Source organism: Bos indicus x Bos taurus, chromosome 8 (assembly GCF_003369695.1).
Source record: "Bos indicus x Bos taurus breed Angus x Brahman F1 hybrid chromosome 8, Bos_hybrid_MaternalHap_v2.0, whole genome shotgun sequence".
Lineage (NCBI taxonomy): Eukaryota > Metazoa > Chordata > Mammalia > Artiodactyla > Bovidae > Bos > Bos indicus x Bos taurus.
In genome coordinates, this window is record NC_040083.1 from 143,593 (window position 1) to 166,663 (window position 23,071).

The following is a 23,071-nucleotide window of genomic DNA, read 5'->3' on the forward strand; positions in this document are numbered from 1 at the left end:
GTTTATATCAGTTCCTATTAGTATTTGCTTTTTATAAGGAACTACCCTAAAATTTATTGACTTAAAACAAGTATTCTTTGGATTAGCAGTTTCAGTTAATCTCAGTGTGGGGTTCTTCACTGCATTTTTCTTTTGGGGCGAGGGGTGGAGGTGGAGGGAGTTACTCATACTTTTTCAGTCATCTGCTGGCTTGATTGGAGTTGGATGATCTCAGCTGGCCTTGCCCCTGTATCAGGCCCTTGGTTTATCTAGATGGCCTCATAGGGAGAGTCTCATATGCTCCCATCCTTGTATGCCTAGATGGGATTTCTCTGAAGGCCTCTGGAGGCCTTCATCAGAGGTATGTGTTGTTACTTTATCTGATATATGTTGGTTAGATCAAGTTGCTAAGCCCCTCCATATCTCAGGAAGTGGAGGAATAAACCTAATGGAATTGACAGCACAGTCATACTATTAAAAGGTTTAGTGTACAGGAATAGGAACAATCTGTAGTTCATTTTTTGAAGTCTTCTACAGTTCTTCCCTGTAGCTGAAATGGTAAAGAATCTGCTTGTGAGACAGGAGACCAGGGTTCAATCGATCCCTGGGTTGGGAAGTTCCTCTGGCAAAGAGAATGGCAGTCCACTCCAGTATTCTTGCCTGGAGAATTCCATGGACAGAGAAGCTTGGCGGGCTACAGTCCGTGGGGTCACAAAGAGTTGGACATGACTAAGCAACTAACACACATACACACACAGGACTAATGGGATGAGATTTGTATTTTAGAATGATCACTGTTGAGTGTAGTGTCAAGAAAGATTTGGAGCACGTAGTGAGTTAAGAGTCAAGGTGGGATCATCATCTGTGGGAGAGATGTGAATGTGTAAAGACATCACATGCTTTTCATCCTGTGCTTCAAAATATCTCAAGATGTCCCATACTGATTTATAAAGGGGCAAAATGCAGAGGGATTTAAGTTGGCTTAAAACTCAACATTCAGAAAACTAAGATCCTGGCATCCGGTTCCATCATTTCATGGCAAATAGATAGGGAAACAGTGAAAGACTTTGTTTCTGGGGACTCCAGAATCACTGCAGATGGTGACTGCAGCCATGAAATTAAAAGACTCTTGCTCCTTGGGAGAAAAGCGGTGACCAACCTAGACAGCATATTAAAAAGCAGAGTTTGCTGACAAAGGTCCATCTAGTCAAGCTATGGTTTTTCCAATAGTCATGTATGGATGTGAGAGCTGGACTGCAAAGAAAGCTGAGCGCCGAAGAATTGATGCTTTTGAACTGTGGTGTTGGAGAAGACTCTTGAGAGTCCCTTGGACTGCGAGGAGATCCAACCAGTTGATCCTAAAGGAAATCAGTCCTGAATATTTTTTGGAAGGACTGATGCTAAAGCTGAAACTCCAGTAACTGGCCACCTGATGCAAAGAACTGACTCTTTTGAAAAGACCCTGATGTTGGGAAAGATTGAAGGCAGGAGGAGACGGGATGACAAAGGATGAGATGGTTGGATGGCATCACCGACTCAATGGACATGAGTTTGAGCAAGCTCCTGGAGTTGGTAATGGACAGGGAAGCCTGGCATGCTGCAGTCCATGGGGTCACAATGAGTTGGACACGACTGAGTGACTGAACTGAACTGACTGATGACTGAAAATGGAGAGGGGAGACATTGAACTGATCCAGAGAGGTTTTGCTACATCATGCTCAACTGGAAATAATTAAAAGTTTAGTAAATCGTTTCTAATTAGATCATAATTTAAAGAAGCATGTGCTGCTTTTTTCATCAGCATACTAGACACGGAGAACTTACGGAAGAATTGGAAAGAAAGCAGATTTATTTTTGCCACCGTCTCCTATATAGTTGCCTACACAAAATTCCCACTATATCAAGGCCTGGCTGTCAAGATTTGCTAGGGATGAATGATAATTAAGGTAGTTTACATGGAGATGAAAGAAAGTGTTTGCATTTTAGAAGAGATGTAAATTTAAACAAATTTTAACTGACAGATATAAACATTTACTATTTGAACAAAAGGCGGGTTGTCTATTTTTTTTGCAAGGTGTTAAACACAGCATAATTGTCTAATGGTATATGCCCGCAAACTGAGTGCCTGTTTTTATATTTAATTAGCATTGTAGCCACGTGGATCTCTATCCCAGTGGTCTTCATAAATAGAACTTGCCTGGGAAAGAGTACTACACTAAACCACAGAAACTGCAAATGAGAAAAAGGTGACCCTCCTTTGCTTCCTAGTGTGAGCAGTTTTCAAAGGTTTTGGGGTGTTTTTATTTGCTTTTTAAAAAATTCTGTGTGCATGATGATTGATAAAATGAATGATTTACAATGATAGTTATGCAATTTGTTGACATATATTCATCCACGTTTTGAGAATAGATTCTTTGCAGTGTGGGGTGGGTAATTTAACTGTAGATAATTTGGAAATTATTGGTAAATGCATATAAGCTATTTACTTTTTAAAATATATTTTTACCATTACTTCTGCTTTTGTTTTCATTCTGTAGATTTTAAAACAAATTACAGATATCTTCTGTTTAAAATTTTAATACATTAGTTTGTGACTCTAAGATTTAAGAACTTAAAGAAGTCTTCAGTACCATTATTACGATGAGTATAAGTCTTGAGTATCACTTAATACCTATTCTATTTCCAAATTTCTATGATTGGGTTGATGAAAAATAAATTGATCTAAGAAAGAAATGAAAATTTTTGTTTGAGCTAAGCATGAGGTTTTTAACCAGGAGGAGCATGTCAGAAAACCCTGAAAATCGTTTGGTCCATACACGGTTATATCATTGCACTTCTTTAGAGGTCAAGAACAGTTATATCCAGTGTTTTTGAGACAGAGGGGCTATACATCAACTATCATATTATTGACAGCTTTCACAATCCATATCAGAGAGCCGTGTGACCCCTTATCAAGAAAGAATGTTATATTTAAGGTGTTATCTTAGGAGAATATTGCCATTTATGGATGAGGGGAAATTTCTACTGATGGGAAAGATTTGGTTGATGCATAAGGCAGACAAACTATCCACAGTGGGGAGAGGGGAGGCCAGAGGGCAGAGAAAATTTATTATGTTTAATTTTTTTTTATCTTGGTTTAAAATGTGAGTTTTACTTCACAGTTGACTCCGTTTTTCCCGTTGGTCAAAACCCAAAGTCTACATGTTGCTTTTGGCTAGTATTGGTCAAATTTGTTTTACTCTGTATACTAATGTAGTATGTGGTTCTTTTTATACTCTCCATACCATGTCTTTGAGGAATATGGGTCATTTTTTCTAAATTCTAGATTTTGTGGTGTAAGAGACCAGAGAAAAACCATTACTTTCCAAAGAGCTCCTTCTTCCATCTCACCTGCATTTTGTTGAGGGCTTGTTATAGTGGGTTGCACTATTTGGAGTACATCTCTGAACAAAACAGATTTTAAAAATCCATTTCCTTCATGGCATTTACATTTCCAGTCTAGGGGAGGTAGACAGTAAACAAAAATGAAGTTTGTTAGACCTCTTGTAGAGAACCATAGCAGATAACAAAGGAAATAGGGAGTGTAGGACCATGTTGGATGTGTCAGATGTGTGGTTCCATGCAGTAGGAGCCAGGGAGGGTCCAGAAGAGGATCAATTTACATTTAAATGGTTGCTCTGGCTACCTTGCAAGAGATGAAGGAGCTAGGATGAAAAGCTACTCTATAGTTGGTGCAGTTACAACTCAGATGGGACTTGAACCCACCTCTGTTTTAATTGAGATCCCACACCTGGGCTCAGGACTTAATGAAGCTTGGGTTCTTAATGTTGTGTTACAGAAGGAGTTTAGTGATGGACAGACAGAGTCATGTCCGACTCTGCAACCCCATGAACTATAGCTCGCCAGGCTCTTCTGTCTTCCACTGTCTCTTGGAGTTGGCTCAGATTCATCTCCATTGAGTCAGTGATACTATCTAAGCATCTCATCCTCTGCTGCCCCTTCTCCTTTTGCATTCATTCTTTCCCAGAATCAGGGTCTTTTCCAGTGAGTCAGCTTTTTGCATCAGGTGGCCGAAGTATTAGAGCTTCAGCCACAACCCTTCCCATGAATATTCACAATTGATTTCCTTTAGGATTGACTGGTTTGGTCTCCTTGCCATCCAAGGGACTCTCAAGAGTCTTCTCCAGCGTCACAGCCAGAAAGCATCAATTCTTGGATGCTCAGCCTTTATGGACCAACTCACATCCTTATATGACTACTGGGAAAACATAGCTTTGACTATACAGATCTTTGTTGGCAAAGTGACGTCTCTGCTCTTTAATATGCTGTCTAGGTTTGTCATTGCTTTCTTTCCAGGGAGCAAGTGTCTTTTAATTTCATGGCTGCAGTCACTATCTACAGTGATTTTGGGACCCAAGAAAATAAAATCTGTCACTATTTCCACTCTGTCCCCTTCTATTTGCCATGAAGTGATGGGACTGGATGCCTAATCTTAGTATTTTTAATGTTGAGTTTCAAGCCAGCTTTTACACTCTCCTCTTTCACCCCCATCAAGAAACTCTTTAGTTCCTCTTCAGCTTCTGCCATTAGAGTGGTATCATCTGCATATCTGAGGTTGTTAATATTTCTCCCTGCAGTCTTGATTCCAGTTTGTGATTCATCCAGCCTGTAGTTCACATGGTGTACTCTGTGTATATAAGTTAAATACACAGGGTGACAATGTATGGTCTTGTCATGCTCATTTCCCAATTTGGAACCAGTCATTACATGTCCGGTTCTAACTGTTGCTTCTTGACCTGCACATAGGTTTCTCAGGAGACCTAGTTGATTCTAACCAGTTTATGTTCTATATATCCTAGGCTATGTCATTCTTCTAAAGATTGTGCCCTCTACCCTCCTGTTTCAAAACCTGGTTTGAAGGTTGTGTTATAATAAAGATCTTCCTTTGTTTTAATTGTTTGGTGCTTAAATGGTCCTTTTTTGTTTTTAAAATTTTGTAAAATGCTTTCTGTTTTGCAAATGTCTTATTTAAGTGGCATTTAAAACTACTTATTAGTTGTTGCAAAAATCTAGAAATTTACAAATTTGGATTTTTAATAACAATTGTTCTTGGCCTGAAAATTTTGAAAAATTTCAAAACAATAAAAAATTAGAAGAAGAGTAAAATGAATAGTCATTCCCTTCATCAAGGCTCAACAATTAACAAAATTAAATTTTGTGACATTTGCTTTCAAAAGTATACATGTACCTTCTTTTTTGATAAATCATTTGATAGCCGTAAGTTGCAGTAACATTAATGCCATATGATTATCTAATATATATTACATATTCAAATTTTTTCCTCTCATCTCCTTTTTAATCCAGGATCCCCCATTTGGTTGTCATGACTTGTCTCCTTTAATCTGTACTAGTCTCCTACCTTTACTTTGGTCTTTTATGACATTGACATTTCTAAGGAGACCTGGCTGGTTGTCTTATAGATGTCTCATAATCTGAATTTGATCATTTACTCATGGTTAGATTCTAATTAAACCATGCAGATATGCTTTTACCTTTTGAAGTATGAAAAGCATGGGAAGAGTGGGGATTTTACAGAGTCTTTTGTAAGTATCACTTCCAATACAAAATGCTAATAAAGCACTTGATCTTGTAATAACCATTGTCACAGAGTCAAAGAACATTAATTCAGTGGACTTTTAGATTTTATCTCCAGAGTCATAAACTGAAGAAAATTAGAATAGGCAGTTTTAAAACAAAAGGGAAACAGAAAGCTAGATTTTGACACCTTTATGTATCAAAGTGTGTTTTCAGATTTGACCTAATCCTTATTGTTCCTCCCCCAGCTCCTATCATTTTAAATCATCTATGCTGCCCCTGAAGCTTTTTAGTGTTGACTCCCTGTCTGCCTCTCTCAAGTAACAAGGGCAACTTCAGACTTAGGCCAAATGGCTAAGGAACCCTTAATTAGTGTCTTCAGACAGAATATTCAGGTCCTGGAACCTGAGTCTCTTAAAGACCCAGTTGATTTTCTACCAGAGTTCCAGTGATTTGCATTGACAGGCCAAGTAGAAAGTGTATAATCTTGACATCTTCCATAAGGGAAGATGAAGAAATCAGGGATACCACAGAATGAAGCTTTATCTTAAATAATATCAGTTTAGTTTAGTTGCTCAGTCGTGTCCGACTCTTGGCGACCCCATGGACTGCAGCATGCCAGTCTTCCCTGTCCATCACCAACTCCCAGAGCTTGCTCAAACTCATGTCTATTGACTCAGTGATGCCATCCAACCATCCCTTCCTCTATTGTCCCCTTCTCCTCTTGCCTTCAGTCTTTCCCAGCATCAGGATCTTTTCTAATGAGTCAACTCTTCACATCAGGTGACCAAAGTAATGGAGTTTCAGCATCAGTCCGTCCAATGAACATTCAGGACTGATTTCCTTTAAGATTGACTGATTTGGTCTCCTTGCAGTCCAAGGGACTCTCAAGAGTCTTCTCCATCACCACAGTTCAAAAGTATCAATTCTTTGGTGCTCAGCTTTCTTTATGGTCCAACTCTCGCATCCATACATGACTACTAGAAAATAGGTAGGACCTACCCATATTATTTAATATTATTTAATATGGGTAGGTCCTAAGTTTATACAGTTTGTGTGTGTTAAGTACCATTTTAGGATAATGGGTTTCTTTTAACTGTTTACTGTTTTTCATAATAATTTTCCTCTCTTTTTTTAGCTACAAGGCTTTGGCCGACCAAGTGTATACCATGCTGCTATTGTCATCTTCCTTGAATTCTTTGCATGGGGCCTGTTGACAACCTCAATGTTAACTGTAAGTATTCCTGAATCAAGTCCTTGTTTATGAGAGCAGAGACATCCTTAAGCATATGAGCTGTATATCTAGGTATGTGTTTGAGAGTAGCTCTTGACAGTAACTTAAGACTGTTTAATTGTGTTGTTTCCACTGTAGACTGTGAACCACTTGCAACAAAATATCTGCTTATTAAATATTCTTGGATAGCAGGACTACTTCCATTGAACCAGAATCTTGGGAGTGCTTGTGTATGAACTCTAGTCTGCATAGTTAGGAACATCTTTTAGAAGTCCTAGAGGAAAACATTGCAATGCTTTGTTGAAGTTTGTAACTTACTTAGTATGGGTGTAACAGCCTTTGAGTTAAGAACATAGTAATAGGAGATTGGTAAGTACTATATAACAGTGACAGTGATGAATGAAAGAATGAAGAATTTCCATTTTTGGTAGCTGACCTATAGCCATTTCTTTGCAGAGACCATTTAATCCCTTAGCAAGAACTTGGAGGTCTGATATATGATGTGGTTAGAGGAAAGGGAAATGCTGAAGAAAAGATTGGGGTGCAGACTTTAAGTGACTAGTAACTACTTAACACTCAGTTTTAATAAAGGTATTTTTAAATTGGCCTTAAGAGTTCAGTTGTCTTAAATTGTTTTATAAAATTCATTGTTGATTAACTCTTCCCAGTCACCATTTTGCCTTACCAGAGAATCCCTTTGGATCTAGGTAAACTTTGTTCCCAAATTAGGTTTAGAAAATAGAGAACTTGAGAGGGTGACTATTACCTTTATATATTACATTGCTATACACTTTTTAAAGTTTTTAATTCTTCTAGCACATTTAAAATTACGTCTTGGATGAAATAGTAAGGTTAAACTGCCGGTGTTTTTAACTCTCTGTTTTATTCTTTTTCATTGCATTACCTTTTTATTCATTAATCCTTTACTGTAGAAGGTTATTGGTTATTAGTTAATGAGGGATAAGTGGTCTCCATTTCAAGTTTCATGAGATCCTGCCTGCCGTGTTCTTCACTATGTCCCTAGTGCCTAGGGCTGCCTGGGACAAAGGTGTAAAATGTGCATTTTCTTTGAACAAATGTACGTGTTACAGGCATATGTGTCTTGAGTGATTGCTTCTCTAAGACATATTTTTAATATAAATATAGACACACCAGTCTATTCATTTTAACAGAGTGTTATAATTTAATTTTTGACCCGTGTTTTCTGATTCCCACCCCCTCCCAGTGTCTTTAGGTTACAAAGTTCAAAATAGTGCTTTTCTGATGCAACCAGTTGTCTATACTTGTAGTTATTCAGCAGGTTTCTCAATGCAGAAGTTATTCTGTAACCATTCTTTGTTTGTTAAAAATTCAAATTGAAATGAGGAATATTTTAGTATTTTTGATATCCTGTGAGAATTCTAAAACCACCTTCCAGACAATTAAAATCCTTGGGAAATTTTGAACCTATACCACATTATTGGTCAGTCAATCAGTCAGTTCAGTGGCTCAGTCGTGTCCAACTCTTAGTGACCCCATGAACCGCAGCACCCCAGGCCTCCCTATCCATCACCAACTCCCGGAGTTTACCCAAACTCATGTCCATTGAGTTGGTGATGCCATCTAACCATCTCATTCTCTGTCATCCTCTTCTCCTCCTTCCTTCAGTCTTTCCCAACATCAGTGTCTTTTCAAGTGAGTTAGGTCTTCGCATCAGGTGACCAAAGTATTGGAGTTTCAGCTTCAACATCAGTCCTCCCAGTGAATACCCAGGACTGATTTCCTTTAGGATGGACTGGTTGGATCTCCTTGCAGTCCAAGGGACTCTCAAGAGCCTTCTCCAACACCACAGTTCAAAAGCATCAATTCTTCTGCCCTCAGCTTTCTTTATAATACAACTCTCACATCCATACATGACTACTGGAAAAACCATAGCCTTGACTAGACAGACCTTTGTTGACAAAGTAATGTCTGCTTTTTAATATGCTGCCTAGGTTAGTCATAACTTTGCTTCCAAGGAGTAAGCGTCTTTTAATTTCATGGCTGCAATCAGCATCTGCAGTGATTTTGGAGCCCCCCAAAATAAAGTCTGACACAAAATAAAGTCTAAACACTATGTTTCCCCATCTGTTTGCCAAGAAGTGATGGGACCGGATACCATGATCTTAGGTTTCTGAAGAGCTTTAAGCCAACTTTTTAACTCTCCTCTTTCACTTTCATCAAGAGGCTATTTAGTTCTTCTTCACTTTCTGCCGTAAGGGTGGTATCATCTGCATATCTGACGTTATTGATATTTCTCCCGGCAATCTTGATTCCAACTTGTGATTCTTCCAGCCCAGCGTTTCTCATGATGTACTCTGCATATAAGTTAAATAAGCAGGGTGACAATATACAGCTTTGACATACTCCTTTCCCGATTTGGAACCAGTCTGTTGTTCCATGTCCAGTTATAACTGTTGCTTCCTGACCTTCATGCAGGTTCCTCAAGAGGCAGGTCAGGTGGTCTGGTATTCCCATCTCTTTAAGAATTTTCCACAGTTTGTGGTGATCCACACAGTCAAAGGATTTGGCATAGTCAATGAAGCAGAAATAGATGTTTTTCTGGAATTCTCATGCTTTTTTGATGATCCAGCGGATTTGGCAATTTGATCTGTGGTTCCTCTGCCTTTTCTAAAAGCAGCTTGAACATTTGGAAGTTCATGGTTCACGTATTGCTGAAGCCTGGCTTGGAGAATTTTGAGCATTATTTTACTAGCGTGTGAGATGAGTGCATTTGTGCAGTAGTTTGAACATTCTTTGGCATTGCCTTTCTTTGGGATTGGAATGAAACTTGGCCTTTTCCAGTCCTGTGGCCACTGCTGAGTTTTCCAAATTTGCTGACATATTGAGTGCAGCACTTTAACAGCATCATCTTTTAGGATATGAGATAGCTCAACTGGAATTCCATCACCTCCACTAGCTTTGTTCATAGTGATACTTCCTAAGGCCCATTTGACTTCACATTCCAGGATGTCTGGTTCTAGGTGAATGATTACACCATCATGATTATCTGGGTCGTGGAGATCTTTTTTGTACAGTTCTTCTGTGTATTCTTGCCACCTCTTCTTAATATCTTCTGCTTCTGTTAGGTCCATACCATTTCTGTCCTTTACTGAGCCCATCTTTGCATGAAATGTTCCCTTGGTATCTCTAATTTTCTTAAAGAGATCTCTAGTCTTCCCTATTCTGTTGTTTTCCTCTATTTCTTTGCATTGATCCCTGAGGAAGGCTTTCTTATCTCTCCTTGCTATTCTTTGGAACTCTGCATTCAAATGGGTATATCTTTCCTTTTCTCCTTTGCTTTTCGCTTCTCTTCTTTTCACAGTTATTTGTAAGGCCTCCTCAGACAACCATTTTGCTTTTTTGCATTTCTTTTTCTCGGGGATGGTCTTGATCCCTGTTTCCTATACCTTGTCATGAACCTCTGTCCATAGTTCATCAGGCACTCTATCAGATCTAGTCCCTTAAATCTATTTCTCACTTCCGCTGTGTAATCATAAGGGATTTTATTTCCGTCATACCTGAATGTTTTAGTGGTTTACCCCACTTTCTTCAATTTAAGTCTGAATTTGGCAATAAGGGGTTCATGATCTGAGCCACGGTGAGCTCCTGGTCTTGTTTTTGTTGACTGTATAGAGCTTCTCCATCTTTGGCTGCAAAGAATATAATCAATCTGATTTCGGTGTTGACCATCTGGTGATGTCCATGTGTAGAGTCTTCTCATGTTGTTGGAAGAGGGTGTTTGCTATGACCAGTGTGTTCTCTGGGCAAAACTCTATTAGCCTTTGCCCTGCTTCATTCTGTACTCCAAGGCCAAATTTGCCTGTTACTCCAGGTATTTCTTGACTTCCTACTTTTGCATTCCAGTTCCCTATAATGAAAAGGACATCTTTTTTTGGTGTTAGTTCTAGAAGGTCTTGTAGGTCTTCATAGAACTGTTCAACTTCAGCTTCTTCAGCATTACTGGTTGGGGCATAGACTTGGATTACCATGATATTGAATGGCTTGCCTTGGAAACGAACAGAGATCATTCTGTTGTTTTTGAGATTGCATCCAAGTACTGCAATTTCAGGCTCTTTTGTTGACCATGATGGCTACTCCATTTCTTCTAAGGGATTCCTGCCCGCAGTAGTAGATATAATCGTCATCTGAGTTAAATTCACCCATTCCAGTCCTTTTTAGTTCTCTGATTCCTAAAATGTCGACATTCACTCTTGCCATCTCCTGTTTGACCACTTCCAGTTTGCTTTGATTCATGGACCTGACATTCCAGGTTCCTATGCAATATTGCTCTTTACAGCATCGGACCTTGCTTCTATCACCAGTCACATCCACAACTGGGTATTGTTTTTGCTTTGCCTCCCTCCCTTCATTCTTTCTGGAGTTACTTCTCCACTGATCACCAGTAGCATATTGGGCATCTATTGACCTGGGGAGTTCATCTTTCAGTGTCCTAACTTTTTGCCTTTTCATACTATTCATGGGGTTCTCAAGGCAAGAATACATAAGAGGTTTGCCATTCCCTTCTCCAGTGGGCCACATTCTGTCAGCCCTCTCCACCATGACCCCTCCATCTTTGGTGGCCCCACACGGAATGGCTTAATTTCATTGAGTTAGACAAGCTGTGGTCCTTGTGATCAGATTGGCTAGTTGTCTGTGATTGTGGTTTCAATCTGCCCTCTCACACCTACCATCTTACTTGGGTTTCTCTTATCTTGGACGTGGGGTATCTCTTCATGGCTGCTCCAGCAAAGCACAGCCGCTGCTCCTTACCTTGTACGTGGGGTAGCTCCTCTCGGCAGCTGTCCCTGAGCTTCGGTGTTTGGTAGCTCCTCCCAGCCGCTCCTTGGACGTGGGGTAGCTCCTCTTGGCCACCCTGACCTTGGACGTGGGGTATCTCTTCTTGGCCCCCCTGACCTTGGACATGGGGTACCTCCTCTTGGCTGCTGCCCCTTAACTTGGGCATGGGGTAGCTCCTCTTGGCTGACGCCCCAACCAGGAACATGGGGTATCTCCTCTAAGCCGTCCTGACCTTGGATGTGGGGTAGCTCCTCTTGGCCACCCCTGTGCCATTGCACAGCCAACCCCCTGCACCTGCGTTGTCACGCACCCGTCCCTCTCCTCCCCTGCGCAGTTGCCAGCTGCTGCCAAATTATCAGATCCCTTTTAAATTTAATTGATTAGCTAAAGTGCCCCAGGGGCCTAGTATATCATCTTCTTTCTTATTGCCCAAAACAGATAATTTTCTTAGGGTTTCTGTGTCCCTGTTAGATCTGGAATGCAATCTTAGAAGGCAGCTAAAATGCTGTTCTACTGCCTCTTTGCAGATTCTGAGCAGTTTTACTGCTTACAAAGATTTGGTTAAAATGATTAGTTTTGTGAGAAGTACAGATTTGCTAGTGTCCCTCTACAGTGTCATAGACAAAGAATTGCTCAGTTAGTGAAAGTGAAAGTCACTCAGTTGTGTCGGATTCTTTGCAACCCAATGAGCTATACAATCCATGAAATTCTCCAGGCCAGAGTACTGGAGTGGGTAGCCTTTCCCTTCTCCAGGGGATCTTCGCAACCCAGGGATCAAACATTGTGGGCGGATTCTTTACCAGCAGAGCCACAAAGGAAGCCCATGTTTTCATGCTTTTTCTAAGTTTTTGGTGTTTATAAATTAAGCTAGATGTCTTTTACTTTCCTGTCTCCTCCAGACTTTACACCATAGTTGGGTAACTTTGTTTGTTTGTTTGTTTGTTGTTGTTGTTGTTGTTTTTGATGTGGGAGAACTGGTTTACTCCTATATTTGAAAAGAAAGATTTGCTCTGGCATACAACCTCCACTTTCTGCCTTTTCTGGTTGGACAGAGAAGTGATAGTATTAGGTTGTTCAAAAAGGAAGGGGCAAATACAAGGTTTGTTTTATGACAGCTGGAGTTTGTTTTTCTCTTCCTTTATGATGGAGTTTACTAATATCCTGTTTCCAGTTCTTGGAATGTTGATTCTGTCATCCACCTTGGTATAATTTCAGGATGATGGTTCATGTGTATTCCTTACCCCTGCCCCAACTTACGCTGTAGCTAGTAGATAGCAAGCACTCTGTTCTGTTTCCAGGGCAAGAAAAAGTCCTGAGATCAGAGTGTGGAGATACAGAGTGGTATATACATAATCATTTTTGGTACAGTCTGACTGCATCCTAGCATTCATTAGGACTGTTTTAAGTAGTGTAGAACAATTCACGTCTTTTAAAAAATATATATTTTTTGTTTTGTTTTGGCTATGTCTGGTCTTCGTTGTGGCACACAGGCTCTTCATTGTGGTGTGTGGCCTTATCTCTAGTTGGGGCATGGGGGCTGCCGAGCACATGGACTCTATTGTGACATGTGCATGCTTGGGCTTAGTTGTCCCATGGCATGTGGGATTTTAATTCCGTGACAGGGATTGAATCTGCATCCCCTACACTGGAAGGCAGATTCTGAACCACTGGATCACCAGGGAATTCCCAAGAATTTACTTATTATTTTCTCTGTGAGATTTGTTGCCTCTCTCATGTGGCCATGTCCTAGATTACAGCTTTAGTTTGTTAATTAGGCACCATCAGAAAGGTCTCCACCCCTAATATACTGAAGCAAAACCACAAAGTTGGCCTTACACAATGGCCTTAACCTTCCAGTAGTACTATTAGCTCATACATAAAAATGACTTATCTCTTGTCTTACATTCCTGTTTGATATTCTACCCTCTCATCAAAATGTGTATCCTTTTAGAGTGCCCGATCTCATTTTCATGTAAATAAAGTCATCTGATTAAATTTCTTTAAAAGTTTTAAAGTCTATTTAAATAGAGGATATATTTCAATAAAAATATGCTTAATATTAGTTCTTATGAGTGAAGAATTTTATTTTTTGCAATTTGCAAATTTTCTTTTTTTTTTATTTTTTTTTAATTTTATTTTATTTTTAAACTTTACATAATTGTATTAGTTTTGCCAAATATCAAAATGAATCTGCCACAGGTATACATGTGTTCCCCATCCTGAACCCTCCTCCCTCCTCCCTCCCCATACCATCCCTCTGGGTCGTCCCAGTGCACTAGCCCCAAGCATCCAGTATCATGCATCGAACCTGGACTGGCAACTCGTTTCTTACATGATATTTTACATGTTTCAATGTCATTCTCCCAAATCTTCCCACCCTCTTCCTCTCCCACAGAGTCCATAAGACTGTTCTATACATCAGTGTCTCTTTTGCTGTCTCGTACACCGGGTTATTGTTACCATCTTTCTAAATTCCATATATATGTGTTAGTATACTGTATTTATGTTTTTCCTTCTGGCTTACTTCACTCTGTATAATAGGCTCTAGTTTCATCCACCTCATTAGAACTGATTCAAATGTATTCTTTTTAATGGCTGAGTAATACTCCATTGTGTATATGTACCACAGCTTTTTTATCCATTCATCCGCTGATGGACATCTAGGTTGCTTCCATGTCCTGGCTATTATAAACAGTGCTGCGATGAACATTGGGGTACACGTGTCTCTTTCAATTCTGGTTTCCTCAGTGTGTATGCCCAGCAGTGGGATTGCTGGATCATAAGGCAGTTCTATTTCCAGTTTTTTAAGGAATCTCCACACTGTTCTCCATAGTGGCTGTACTAGTTTGCATTCCCACCAACAGTGTAAGAGGGTTCCCTTTTCTCCACACCCTCTCCAACATTTATTATTTGTAGACTTTTGGATCGCAGCCATTCTGACTGGTGTGAAATGGTACCTCATAGTGGTTTTGATTTGCATTTCTCTGATAATGAGTGATGTTGAGCATCTTTTCATGTGTTTGTTAGCCATCTGTATGTCTTCTTTGGAGAAATGTCTAGTTCTTTGGCCCATTTTTTGATTGGGTCGTTTATTTTTCTGGAGTTGAGCTGTAGGAGTTGCTTATATATTTTTGAGATTAGTTGTTTGTCAGTTGCTTCATTTGCTATAATTTTCTCCCATTCTGAAGGCAGTCTTTTCACCTTGCTAATACTTTCCTTTGATGTGCAGAAGCTTTTAAGGTTAATTAGGTCCCATTTGTTTATTTTTGCTTTTATTTCCAATATTATTGGAGGTGGGTCATAGAGGATCCTGCTGTGATGTATGTCAGAGAGTGTTTTGCCTATGTTCTTCTCTAGGAGTTTTATACTTTCTGGTCTTATGTTGAGATCTTTAATCCATTTTGAGTTTATTTTTGTGTATGGTGTTAGAAAGTGGTCTAGTTTCATTCTTTTACAAGTGGTTGACCAGATTTCCCAGCACCACTTCTTAAATAGATTGTCTTTAATCCACTATATATTCTTGCCTCCTTTGTCAAAGATAAGGTGTCCATATGTGCGTGGATTTATCTCTGGGCTTTCTATTTTATTCCATTGATCTATATTTCTGTCTTTGTGCCAGTACGATACTGTCTTGATAACTGTGGCTTTGTAGTAGAGCCTGAAGTCAGGTAGGTTGATTCCTCCAGTTCCATTCTTCTTTCTCAAGATTGCTTTGGCTATTCGAGGTTTTTTGTATTTCCATACAAATTGTGAAATTATTTGTTCTAGCTCTGTGAAGAATACTGTTGGTAGCTTGATAGGGATTGCGTTGAATCTATAAATTGCTTTGGGTGGTATACTCATTTTCACTATATTGATTCTTCCAATCCATGAACATGGTATATTTCTCCATCTATTAGTGTCTTCTTTGATTTCTTTCACCAGTGTTTTACAGTTTTCTATATATAGGTCTTTAGTTTCTTTAGGTAGATATATTCCTAAGTATTTTATTCTTTCCGTTGCAATGGTGAATGGAATTGTTTCCTTAATTTCTCTTTCTGTTTTCTCATTATTAGTGTATAGGAATGCAAGGGATTTCTGTGTGTTGATTTTATATCCTGCAACTTTACTATAATCATTGATTATTTCTAGTAATTTTCTGGTGGAATCTTTAGGGTTTTCTATGTAGAGGATCATGTCATCTGCAAATAGTGAGTTTTACTTCTTCTTTTCCAATTTGGATTCCTTTTATTTCTTTTTCTGCTCTGATTGCTGTGGCCAAAGCTTCCAAAACTATGTTGAATAGTAATGGTGAAAGGGGACACCCTTGTCTTATTCCTGACTTTAGAGGAAATGCTTTCAATTTTTCACCATTGAGGATAATGTTTGCTGTGGGTTTGTCATATATAGCTTTTATTATGTTGAGGTATGTTCCTTCTATTCCTGCTTTCTGGAGAGTTTTTATCATAAATGGATGTTGAATTTTGTCAAAGGCTTTCTCTGCATCTATTGAGATAATCATATGGTTTTTATTTTTCAATTTGTTAATGTGGTGTATTACATTGATTGATTTGCGGATATTGAAGAATCCTTGCATCCCTGGGATAAAGCCCACTTGATCATGGTGTATGATCTTTTTAATGTGTTGTTGGATTCTGATTGCTAGAATTTTGTTAAGAATTTTTGCATCTATGTTCATCAGTGATATTGGCCTGTAGTTTTCTTTTTTGTGGGATCTTTGTCAGGTTTTGGTATTAGGGTGATGGTGGCCTCATAGAATGAGTTTGGAAGTTTACCTTCCTCTGCAATTTTTTGGAAGAGTTTGAGCAGGATAGGTGTCAGCTCTTCTCTAAATTTTTGGTAGAATTCAGCTGTGAAGCCGTCTGGACCGGGGCTTTTGTTTTCTGGAAGATTTCTGATTACAGTTTCAATTTCCATGCTTGTGATGGGTCTGTTAAGATTTTCTATTTCTTCCTCGTCGAATTTTGGAAAGTTGTACTTTTCTAAGAATTTGTCCATTTCTTCCACGTTGTCCATTTTATTGGCATATAATTGTTGATAGTAGTCTCTTATGATCTTTGTATTTCTGTGTTGTCTGTTGTGATCTCTCCATTTTCGTTTCTAATTTTGTTGATTTGATTTTTCTCCCTTTGTTTCTTGATGAGTCTGGCTAATAGTTTGTCAATTTTATTTGTCCTTTCAAAGAACCAGCTTTTGGTTTTGTTGATTTTTGCTATGGTCTCTTTTGTTTCTTTTGCATTTATTTCTGCTCTAATTTTTAAGATTTCTTTCCTTCTACTAACCCTGGGGTTCTTCATTTCTTCCTTTTCTAGTTGCTTTAGGTGTAGAGTTAGGTTATTTATTTGACTTTTTTCTTGTTTCTTGAGGTGTGCCTGTATTGCTATGAACTTTCCCCTTAGGACTGCTTTTACCGTGTCCCACAGGTTTTGGGTTGTTGTGTTTTCATTTTCATTCGTTTCTATGCAAATTTTGATTTCTTTTTTGATTTCTTCTGTGATTTGTTGGTTATTCAGCAGGGTGTTGTTCAGCCTCCATATGTTGGAATTTTTAATAGTTTTCTCCTGTAATTGAGATCTAATCTTACTGCATTGTGGTCAGAAAGAATGCTTGGAATGATTTCTATTTTTTTGAATTTACCAAGGCTAGCTTTATGGCCCAGGATGTGATCTATCCTGGAGAAGGTTCCATGTGCACTTGAGAAAAAGGTGAAATTCATTGTTTTGGGATGAAATGTCCTATAGATATCAATTAGGTCTAACTGGTCTATTGTATCATTTAAAGTTTGTGTTTCCTTGTTAATTTTCTGTTTAGTTGATCTATCCATAGGTGTAAGTGGGGTATTAAAGTCTCCCACTATTATTGTGTTATTGTTAATTTCTCCTTTCATACTTGTTAGCATTTGTCTTACGTACTGTGGTGCTCCCGTGTTGGGTGCATATATATTTATAATTGTTATATCTTCTTCTTGGATTGATCCTTTGATCATTATGTAGTGACCTTCTTTGTCTCTTTTCACAGCCTTTGTTTTAAAGTCTATTTTATCTGATATGAGTATTGCTACTCCTGCTTTCTTTTGGTCCCTATTTGCATGGAAAATCTTTTTCCAGCCCTTCACTTTCAGTCTGTATGTGTCCCCTGTTTTGAGGTGGGTCTCTTGTAGACAACATATGTAGGGGTCTTGTTTTTGTATCCATTCAGCCAGTCTTTGTCTTTTGGTTGGGGCATTCAACCCATTTACGTTTAAGGTAATTACTGATAAGTATGATCCCGTTGCCATTTACTTTATTGTTTTGGGTTCGAGTTTATACACTGTTTTTGTGTTTCCTGTCTAGAGAATATCCTTTAGTATTTGTTGGAGAGCTGGTTTGGTGGTGCAGAATTCTCTCAGCTTTTGCTTGTCTGAAAAGCTTTTGATTTCTCCTTCATACTTGAATGAGATCCTTGCTGGGTATAATAATCTGGGCTGTAGCTTTATTTTCTTTCATCACTTTAAGTATGTCTTGCCATTCCCTCCTGGCTTGAAGAGTTTCTATTGAAAGATCAGCTGTTATCCTTATGGGAATTCCCTTGTGTGTTATTTGTTGTTTTTCCCTTGCTGCTTTTAATATTTGTTCTTTGTGTTTGATCTTTGTTAATTTGATTAATATGTGTCTTGGGGTGTTTCACCTTGGGTTTATCCTGTTTGGGACTCTCTGGGTTTCTTGGACTTGAGTGATTATTTCCTTCCCCATTTTAGGGAAGTTTTCAACTATTATCTCCTCAAGTATTTTCTCATGGTCTTTCTTTTTGTCTTCTTCTTCTGGAACCCCTATGATTCGAATGTTGTAGCGTTTAATATTGTCCTGGAGGTCTCTGAGATTGTCCTCATTTCTTTTAATTCGTTTTTCTTTTATCCTCTCTGATTCATTTATTTCTACCATTCTATCTTCTAATTCACTAATCGTATCTTCTGCCTCTGTTATTCTACTATTTTTTGCCTCCAGAGTGTTTTTAATTTCATTTATTGCATTATTCATTATATATTGACTCTTTTTTATTTCTTCTAGATCCTTGTTAAACCTTTCTTGGATCTTCCCAATCCTTGTCTCCAGGCTATTTATCTGTGATTCCATTTTAGTTTCAAGATTTTGGATCAATTTCACTATCATTATTCGGAATTCTTTATCAGGTAGATTCCCTATCTCTTCCTCTTTTGTTTTGTTTGGTGGGCATTTATCCTGTTCCTTTATCTGCTGAGTATTCCTCTGTCTCTTCATCTTGTTTAAGTTGCTGAGTTTGGGGTGTCCTTTCTGTATTCTGGCAGTTTGTGGAGTTCTCTTTATTGTGGCATTTCCTCACTGTGTGTGGGTTTGTACAGGTGGCTTGTCAAGGTTTCCTGGTTAGGGAAGCTTGTGTCGGTGTTCTGGTGGGTGGAGCTGTATTTCTTCTCTCTGGAGTGCAATGAAATGTCCAGTAATGAGTTATGAGATGTCTATAGTTTTGGGGTGACTTTGGGCAGCCTGTATCTTGAAGCTCAGGGCTGTGTTCCTTTGTTGCTGGAGAATTTGCTTGGTATGTCTTGCCCTGGAACTTATTGGCCCTTGTGTGGTGCTTGGTTTCAGTGTCGGTATGGAGGCATTTGATGAGCTCCTGTCAATTAATGTTCCTTGGAGTCAGGAGTTCCCTGGAGTCAGGGTTTGGACTTAAGTCTCCTGCTTCCGGTTATCGGTCTTATTTTTACAGTAGTTTCAAAACTTCTCCTTCTATACAGCACCATTGATAAAACATCTACATTAAAGATGAAAAGTGTCTCTACGGTGTGGGTCTCTCAGAGAGGTTCACAGGGTTACATGGAGAAGAGAAGAGGGAGGAGGGAGTTAGAGGTGACCCAAATGAGATGAGGTGAATCAATAATGGAGAGAGTGGGCTAGCCAGTAGTCACTTCCTTATGTGCACTCCACAACTGGACCACTCAGAGATGTTCACGGAGTTATACAGAGAAGAGAAGAAGGAGGAAGGTGACAGAGGTGGCCAGAAGGATAAAAGGGGGTAATGAAAAGGAGGGAGACAGATCTAGCCAGTAATCAGTTCCCTAAGTGTTCTCCACCGTCTGGAACACACAGAAATTCACAGAGTTGGGTAGAGTAGAGAGGGGTTAGGGAGGAGACACAGGCGACTTGGTGGAGAAAAAGGAGAGTCCAAAGGGAGAGAGAGCAGTCAAGCCAGTAATCTCGCTCCCTAGTGAAAAATGGGTCCTGAAGATTGGGTTCTTAAAGGTACAAAATTGGTAACAAATACATAAAAGCAAAAATTAACAATCTAGAGTAGAGTTTGGAATTTCAAAAATACGATGTTAAAGAAAAGAAGAAGGAAAAGAAAGAGAGAAAAAACGAACAAACAAGGTCGCGAAAATTATAAAGAAAGTACAGGTACAAAATTGATAACTAATACCAAAAAGCAAAAATTAAAAATCTAGAGTAGAGTTTGGAATTTCAAAAATACAATGTTAAAGAAAAAAAGAAGAAGAAGAAAAATAAAGAGAGAAAACAAACAAAAACAAACAATGTCACAAAAATTATAAAGAAAATACAGGTACAAAATTGATATCATTCAGATATACAATGTTATATAAAAGAAGAAGAGAAAGAAACAGAGAAGAAGAAAAAAAAGAAGTCACAGAAATTATATAAAAAAAAAAAAAACTATAGGTACAAAATTGATAACAAATACCAAAAAGCGAAAATTAAAAATCTAGAGTAGAGTTTGGAATTTCAAAAATACAATGTTAAAGAAAAGAAGAAGAAAAAAAAAAAACACGGTCAAAAAATTATAAAATATATATATATGAAGTTTGCTGAAGAAGAAAAAAATAGGGTCTTCTTTTTTTTTTTGCAAAGTAATAGGTTATAAAAGTGAAAATTAAAGAAACAATAGAAGACTTAAATTTTTTTTTTTTAATTAAAAAAAAAAGAATGATCGTAAAAATAATAAAAATATATCTAGGACTTGCTTGGTTTTGTTGTGGGTGTTGTGGGTTCAGTTCATTTTTGGCTAGTTCCTTGGTCAGACTTATATTTCTCAAGATCTATAGGCCCCTTCCTATGTAGTCCGTAGTAACCACAGGGTTTTGATCTATTGCCTGTAGCTTCCAAGGCGTTTCCCTCTGTTATATCTTCTTCTGTTTGCTAGTCTCTTCAGTATCTGGTTTCCGCCCTGACACAAAGGGGACGGTGGAGGACACTTTTTTTTTTTTTTTAGGCTTACTTGTTCAGTCACACTGCGGGGAGGGAGGGAGGGATGCTGCAAACAAATAACACTGGCGTGGGCTTGCAGTGCCTCAGCCACCCTGGGTCTGCCCCCGCTCACGGCGCGTGTAGCCACCCTGCCCACACTGCTCGGGCTCTAGATTGTTCCGCCGGGAACAATCCGAGGCCGGCCCTGGGTTGCATGCACCTCCCAGGTCCAAGCCGCTCAGGTTCAGGCACTCGGGTAGTCCTCAGAGGCGCAGACTCGGTTGGGCCTGCGTTTTGTGCTCTTCCCAGGTCCGAGCAGCTCAGGTGATGAGGTGTTTGGCGAGCACCAATGCTGAGACTTATCGCCTCCCCGCCACTCGGTTATCTGGGTGTAAAACCGGCGCACCTTCTCAGGCAGATGTTGACCGTCCAGACCCCCAAGAAGTTTTAGTTAGCCAAGAAGCCTGCTTCCAGTTTTATAGATAATGTCTCTCTGGGGCTGCGATTGCCCTCTTCCGGCTCCAGCTGCCTGTCACCGGAGGGGGAAGGTCTGCAGCCAGCTATCTCTGTTCAGTCCTTTGTTCCATGCACAGGCCTGGCGGTCTTAGGTTAGGGCTGGCTTTTTGCGTGGTAGATATCCCACAGTCTGGTTTGCTAGCCCAAATTATTTCACTCAGATAGCGCTCAGGGTATTCAGGCCAGATTCTTACTCTCAGCGATGCAGCCTGCGCCGCGCCTCCCTGCCCAGCCCCCGCTTGCTAATGGCGGATGCAGGCATCTTCGCTGCTTCTCCGCTGGGGGAGTTACCGTAGGGCTCACAATCTGCGAGTTTTAATTGTTTGTTTATTTTTTCTCCCTGTTACGTTGCCCTCTGTGCTTCCAAAGCTCGGCACAGATTCGGCAGTGAGAAGGTTTCCTGGTGTTTGGAAACTTCTCTTTTTTTAAGATTCCCTTCCCGGGACTGAACTTCGTCCCTCCCTCTTTTGTCTCTTTTTTTTGTCTTTAATATTTTTTCCTACCTCCTTTCAAAGAGTTGGGTTGCTTTTCTGGGTGCCTGATGTCCTCTGCCGGCATTCAGAAGTTGTTTTGTGGAATTTACTCGACGTTTAAATGCTCTTTTGATGAATTTGTGGGGGAGAAAGTGTTCTCCCCGTCCTACTCCTCCGCCATCTTGGCTCCTCCCTCGCAATTTGCAAATTTTCTTTTGTAAACTCACCTTTTAGGAATCCTGCTAAAAGTTCAAGGACTCAATATTTCTTCCTACCACCCTGTCTTCTCTCTGTATGGGAAACTGCTAATCCAAAGAATGCTCTTCAAATGCTTCTCTGCCACATTGAGTTTTCCTATACCTTCTTACTTACTCTCAACATATATGTTCATATAACAGACATGTAGCCTATCTCATCAGCTCAACAGTCCAGCCCATCTGCTTCCTTTGCATAACCAGTGTTTTCTCTTGAGAAGTGAGGTGGATGGATGGATAGAGCTGTTTGTCAGGCATTTTTGGCAGAGTACTCAGGCACTTTGAGGCATGATTTGCTCTGCACTTGAAAAGGAAGTAAAGTTCTGACTATAAGCAAATTGACATTGTTTGCTGCATAAGGTGTTCCAGTCTCATTTTATGTGATTTTGACAATTTCCTAATGGTGTTTTTGACCGTAGTACCCAGAACCTACTGAAAGGTTGCTGCTGCAAGCCGTGAGCTATGCTGCAAATAATGACCTTCAGAGGAGAGGATCTCCATCCAGGGTCAGAGATGAGGCTTGATCACTTGAAGCTTTTGTGTAATAAAGTTTTATTAAAGTATAAAGGAATAGAGGAAGCTTCTGACATAGGCTTCAGAAGAGGGCAGAAAGTGTGCTAGTTTTTGGCAAAGAGTTATATATCTGTTAAAGAATCACCTCAAAACTGAGAGAGTTGTATCAGGCCCCTCTCCCACAACATGCATTTTGAGATGGCATTTGCACAAAGTGAACATCCCCAGCCATAAAACAATTGACATGAATCTTAAAGAAAGGCAGATTTCCAAGCAAATACATAGTTAAAAGAAAACTTTTTATTTTGTATAGAGAAGGAAAAAACAAAACAAAAAAAATCCTCCACTTGCAGTCTGTTTCCTCCACTTGGGGTCCCCTAGCCTTCCTACTAAGCGACTTCACTTTCACTTTTCACTTTCATGCACTGGAGAAGGAAATGGCAACCCACTCCCGTGTTCTTGCCTGGAGAATCCCAG

General features: G+C 39.4%; 1 protein-coding gene across 3 annotated transcripts in view; it reads left to right on the plus strand.

Annotated features, from left to right (window-relative positions):
• The window catches only part of MFSD14B (major facilitator superfamily domain containing 14B), a 118,074-nt gene that overhangs the window by 41,595 nt on the left and 53,408 nt on the right, over nucleotides 1-23,071 (plus strand). For all 3 annotated transcript variants that reach the window (XM_027548908.1, XM_027548910.1, XM_027548909.1), the window contains exon 2: nucleotides 6,713-6,808. In XM_027548908.1, the coding sequence (XP_027404709.1) occupies nucleotides 6,713-6,808 (96 nt within the window). The remainder of the gene's footprint in view (nucleotides 1-6,712; nucleotides 6,809-23,071) is intronic.